Here is a 5,377-nt window from a genome sequence, read left to right on the forward strand (position 1 = left end):
GGCTGGCGCTTACGTTGCGACACCCCTTCCCCACCTGGGACAGTCAGACCACCTCTCTTTGTTTCTATCACCCAAATATTCACCCCTCATCAACCGTGTGAAGCCATCAGTAAAGACCATCAAGGTGTGGCCTGCGGGGGCAGACTCCACACTCCAGGAAAGGTTTCTAAACACAGACTGGAGTATGTTTGCTTCTCAAGCCACCAGTGGCGCTCACACGGACATTGACTCATTCACTTCCTCTGTATTGGATCATATCAATACCACCATCGACAGTGTTACAACCCAGAAACAGATCACCACATACCCTAATCAGAAGCCTTGGATGAACAGGGAAGTTCGACTCCTGCTGAAGTCACGCAATACTGCCTTCAGATCAGGAGATGCACAAGCCTACAGTACATCCAGAGCTAACCTGAAGAGGGGCATCAAAAAGGCCAAGCACTGCTACAAGCTAAAGATAGAGGGTCACTTTTCCAACTCTGACCCTCGACGCATGTGGCAGGGCATCCAGGCCATCAGTGACTACAAACCCCCCCACTCCACCCCCGCAGCCACTGATGTCAACTTCCTGAACGAGCTAAATTACTTTTATGCTCGTTTTGAAAGAGACAACAGAGAAACTGCCACGAAGCTCAAACCCTCAGCTGACCCACCAATCACACTCTCCTCCACAGATGTCTGCAAGGCACTGAGCCGGATCAGCGCACACAAGGCTGCTGGACCAGACAACATCCCTGGACGTGTGCTCAGGGCATGTGCGGAGCAGCTCGCTGGGGTTTTTACAGACATTTTCAACCTGTCTCTTGCCCAAGCAGCTGTACCATCATGCTTTAAACGCACTTCCATTGTGCCAGTGCCGAAACACTCTAACCCGAGGTGCCCTAATGACTACCGCCCTGTAGCACTCACACCCATCGTCATGAAGTGCTTTGAGCGGCTGGTCCTGGAACACCTAAAAGACTCTCTACCATCCACATTGGACTCACACCAGTTTGCCTACCGCAGCAATAGGAGCACAGAGGATGCCGTTTCCATGGCACTGCACTCTGTGCTCACCCATCTGGACAGTAAAAACACTTACGCACGCATGCTGTTTGTTGACTTCAGCTCAGCATTCAACACTGTCATCCCATCCAAGTTAATAACCAAACTTGGAGACCTGGGCATCAACACTTCAATGTGTAACTGGATTTTGGACTTCCTAACTGACAGACCCCAGAATGTTCGTTCAGGATCCACCTGCTCCACATCCATCACTCTTAACACTGGTGTACCACAGGGCTGTGTGCTAAGTCCGTTTCTCTACTCCCTCTTCACCGCTGACTGCAAGCCTGTGTATGGATCTAATTCCATCGTCAAGTTTGCGGACGACACTACGGTGATCGGGCTCATCAGCAACAACGATGAGACTGCCTATAGGGAGGAGATCCAGCACCTGGCCACATGGTGCGCTGATAATAACCTGCTCCTCAACACCACCAAAACGAAGGAGCTCATCGTGGACTTCAGGAAGGAGTCAAGAGGCACACACGACACCATCCACATCAATGGAATGGCTGTTGAGCGTGTCTCCAGTTTCAAGTTCCTGGGGACCCACATCTCGGCGGACATGTCGTGGACGACCAACACCTCCAGCCTGGTCAAGAAGGCTCACCAGCGCCTCTTCTTCCTGAGGACACTGAGGAAGAATCAGCTCTCCTCGGCTATCCTGGTGAACTTCTACCGCTGCGCAATAGAAAGCATCCTGACCAACTGTGTGGCAGTGTGGTATGGGAGCTGCTCTGTTGCGGAGCGCAAGGCACTGCAGCGGGTGGTGAAAACTGCCCAGCGCATCACAGGGACTCCACTGCCTGCCATCGAGCACATCCAGAGGAAACGCTGCCTGCATCGAGCTCCAGCATCCTCAAGGACTCCTCTCACCCAGCCCACAGACTGTTTTCTCTCCTGCCCTCCGGCAGGCGTTTCAGGATCCACCGGACCAGGACCAGCAGACTAAAGAACAGTTTTTTCCCCAGAGCTGTCTCTTTATTGAACTCAAACCCCCGTTGATCCACTTCCCTCATAAACTGATAACTCTCCTACCTCACATCTGCCTTCACTTTGTTATTTGCACTACCGACTGTTTATCACAGTAACAACTGTTTACATATGCATCTTGCACTGCCATATCTTAACTGGATTATGCTCATTTGCACTGCCGACTGTATTTATAGTACCAATGTTTACATTTGCATTTTGCACTGTACTTCTAACTGTAATATGCAACCACTTTCCACTGCACTTTACACTTTTTTTTTTTTCCGGATAGCTCTGTCCATAATTTATTGCACTACCCTAATCCACTGCTATTCCTCATATTAGCCTAGCATATTATTGTATACCTCTATCTGTAAAATTCTGTTTATAGTAATAGCCATCTGTATATTTATTCACTGTACATATTCACCTGTAAATTCAGTTCTGTTTATAGTAATAACGTCTCTCTATTTATACATATTCAGTACATATCCATGTCCTGCACTTACGCATCCATTGTATATCCTGCACTTGCTGCTATTGCACTTCTGGTTAGACCTAAACTGCATTTCGTTGCCTTGTACTTGTACTTGTGTAATGACAATAAAGTTGAATCTAATCTAATCTAATCACAGACAGACACTTACTTACACACACACACACACACACACACACACTGACTCCCAAACACACACACCCACGCACACACATTCACTCACAGACACTTACTCACACACACAGACTCACAAACACACACAGACTCACACACACACACACACACACACACACACTTACACACACACACAGACACACTGACTCACAAACACACACGCGCACACACACTCACTCACAGACACTTACACACACACACAGACTCACAAACACACACACTTACACACACACACACACAGACTCACACACAAAGACACTTACTCATACATACACACACACACACACACATACAAACACAGACACACACTGACTCACAAACACACACACACACTCAATCACAGACACTAACACACACACACAGACACACAGTCAAAAACACTGACACTAACTCTCTCTCTCTCTCACACACACACACACACACACACAAACTCCCCCCCACACACACACACTCTCTCTCTCTCTCTCTCTCTCTCTCTCTCTCACACACACACACACACACACTCTCTCTCTCTCTCTCTCTCTCTCTCTTACACACACACACACACACACACACACTAACTCACTCTCTCACACACACACACACACACACACACACACACACACACACACACACACACACACACACACACACACACACACACACACACACTACTGAATATCCCGGATAGCATCGCATACTATAATAGTCTGTAAGTTTGTAATATATGCCGCTGTTTAAAGCATCTCTATATTAGTAGCTAAAGGTCTTGTAATGTCGCGCGCGGTGGTCCAGGTGAGTTGTCCGCGCGCGTCACGCCCCCAGTGTACCTGGAGCGCGCTTTTATCGGTTCGCTCCGGTTCGGGCATGTCTCACTCTCGCGCGCTCCGGTTCCGGTCGCTCGGTGTAAACTTACTGTCCGCGCCGCAGTCCGCGCAGATCCCGTTGCCCGGCTTCAGCAGGACGTGCTTCAGGCTCCGGGCCGCGCGCTCGTTGTCCGTCATCGGTCCGGTGGAGCGGCGGGTCGGTCTCTCCCTCTCTTACACACACACACACACACACACACTTACACACTCTCTCTCCTCACGAGCACGAGCAGGAGGAGGCGCTGGTGTTTCAAACATTCGGAAGTGGTGCAGCAGAGTTTGTTCAGACTTGTTGTTCCGCATCACAAACACCAGTGTGTGTGTGTGTGTGTGTGTGTGTGTGTGTGTGTGTGTGTGTGTGTGTGTGCGTGCGCGCGCGCTCCAGAGTGCCATCACATTACCCAGGTGAAAAAAAGTATTTTTTAGAACAATACAAATATACTATAATGCTTTTTTAACCCTTATTCAGCTTATTTCTAGCAGTTTTAGAGTTCAACATGGTTCATAAAATATATATTTTACATAAAATATAATTCATAAATTATTTGCATAAACTTAAACCTCTATAACTTTTTTTGGGTTTCATCTGAAAGCCACGTTTCTAGCATCTGTAAAACTGCATTCTACCATTTTACAAATATATATACACTACGCTCTAAATAATGCTGGGTTAAAAATAACCCAAGTTGGGTTGAAAATGGACTAACCCAGCAATTGGGTTGTTTTAACCCAGCGGTTGGGTTAAATGTTTGCTTAAAACAACCCAATTGCTGGGTTAATCCAATTTCAACCCAACTTGGGTTATTTTTAACCCAGCATTTTTTACAGTGTACGGCTTATGCTCTCAGTGACAGTGAGTTGAGTCGTTCATGAGCTGTAGATTATTGTAATGTTGATGAGCTGTAGATTATTGTAATGTTGATGAGCTGTAGATTATTGTAATGTTGATGAGCTGTAGATTATTGTAATGCTCTACTGGGTGGTTGCCCTGCTCGCTTAATAAATAAACTCCAGCTGGTCCAAAACACAGCAGCTCCAGTTCTTACTAGAACCAGGAAGTGTGACCATATTAAGCGCCGGTTATACTCGCGCCTGGCTCCGCTAACTGCGCGCGCTCCCCCCCAAACGGACGAGGCGTTTATAGTCGACCCGCGCGCCGTTGTAGTATTCTGTGAAACGACAGGGGGCGACTTGGAGTAATTGTTCTTAAATCCGTCGAAAGCACGAGTGAAGAAGTAGTTTACCGGAACCGGTGAACATGGCGTCCCGCAAGCCGTTCGTGGAACATAAACAAACCCACATGAGCCCCGTAACTTTACAAGAGAGACTGGCCGTCACACTACGTGTTCTTGCGTCTGGCAGTAACCAAAAATGTGTTGCCTCCAGTTACAAGTTGGGCTCGACCACAGTTTCGTTGATCGTAGTACAAATACATTCCCCCAAATTTTGCAGATGTACTTTTATACTAATATATATATATACTGAATATATATATATATATATATATACTGAATATATATATATATATATATATATATATATATATATATATATATATATATATATATATATATATATATATATATATATATATATATACTTTATACTATATTTTAACTATATTAGTTCACAGTGCATTAACTGAAGATGACAACTAATTTCTGATTTTGTTTGTACATTCTGAAATTAACACTAAACAAGCACAATAAATGCTGTAGAAAGTGTCTTGTAAACTAATGTACTAAATGAAGCCTCTTTGTACAGTTAGTTTTTATAAAACATGCCTTATTTTATCAAAGGTTCTATTTCAGTTAGTGTAGGCTCATTTTGAAAATGTAAGCAG

The 5,377-nt window shown here is 45.6% G+C and overlaps 1 protein-coding gene across 2 annotated transcripts in view; it reads right to left on the reverse strand.

The window, feature by feature from the left end:
• Positions 1-3,854, reverse strand: part of LOC307140977 (arf-GAP with dual PH domain-containing protein 1) — a 33,567-nt gene extending 29,713 nt beyond the window's left edge. For both annotated transcript variants that reach the window (XM_079840839.1, XM_079840840.1), the window contains exon 1: positions 3,585-3,854. In XM_079840839.1, the coding sequence (XP_079696965.1) occupies positions 3,585-3,672 (88 nt within the window). In that variant the 5' untranslated portion in view covers positions 3,673-3,854. The remainder of the gene's footprint in view (positions 1-3,584) is intronic.
• Positions 3,855-5,377: the final 1,523 nt, after the last annotated feature.

Source organism: Gobio gobio (assembly GCF_949357685.1).
Source record: "Gobio gobio genome assembly, chromosome: 17".
Lineage (NCBI taxonomy): Eukaryota > Metazoa > Chordata > Actinopteri > Cypriniformes > Gobionidae > Gobio > Gobio gobio.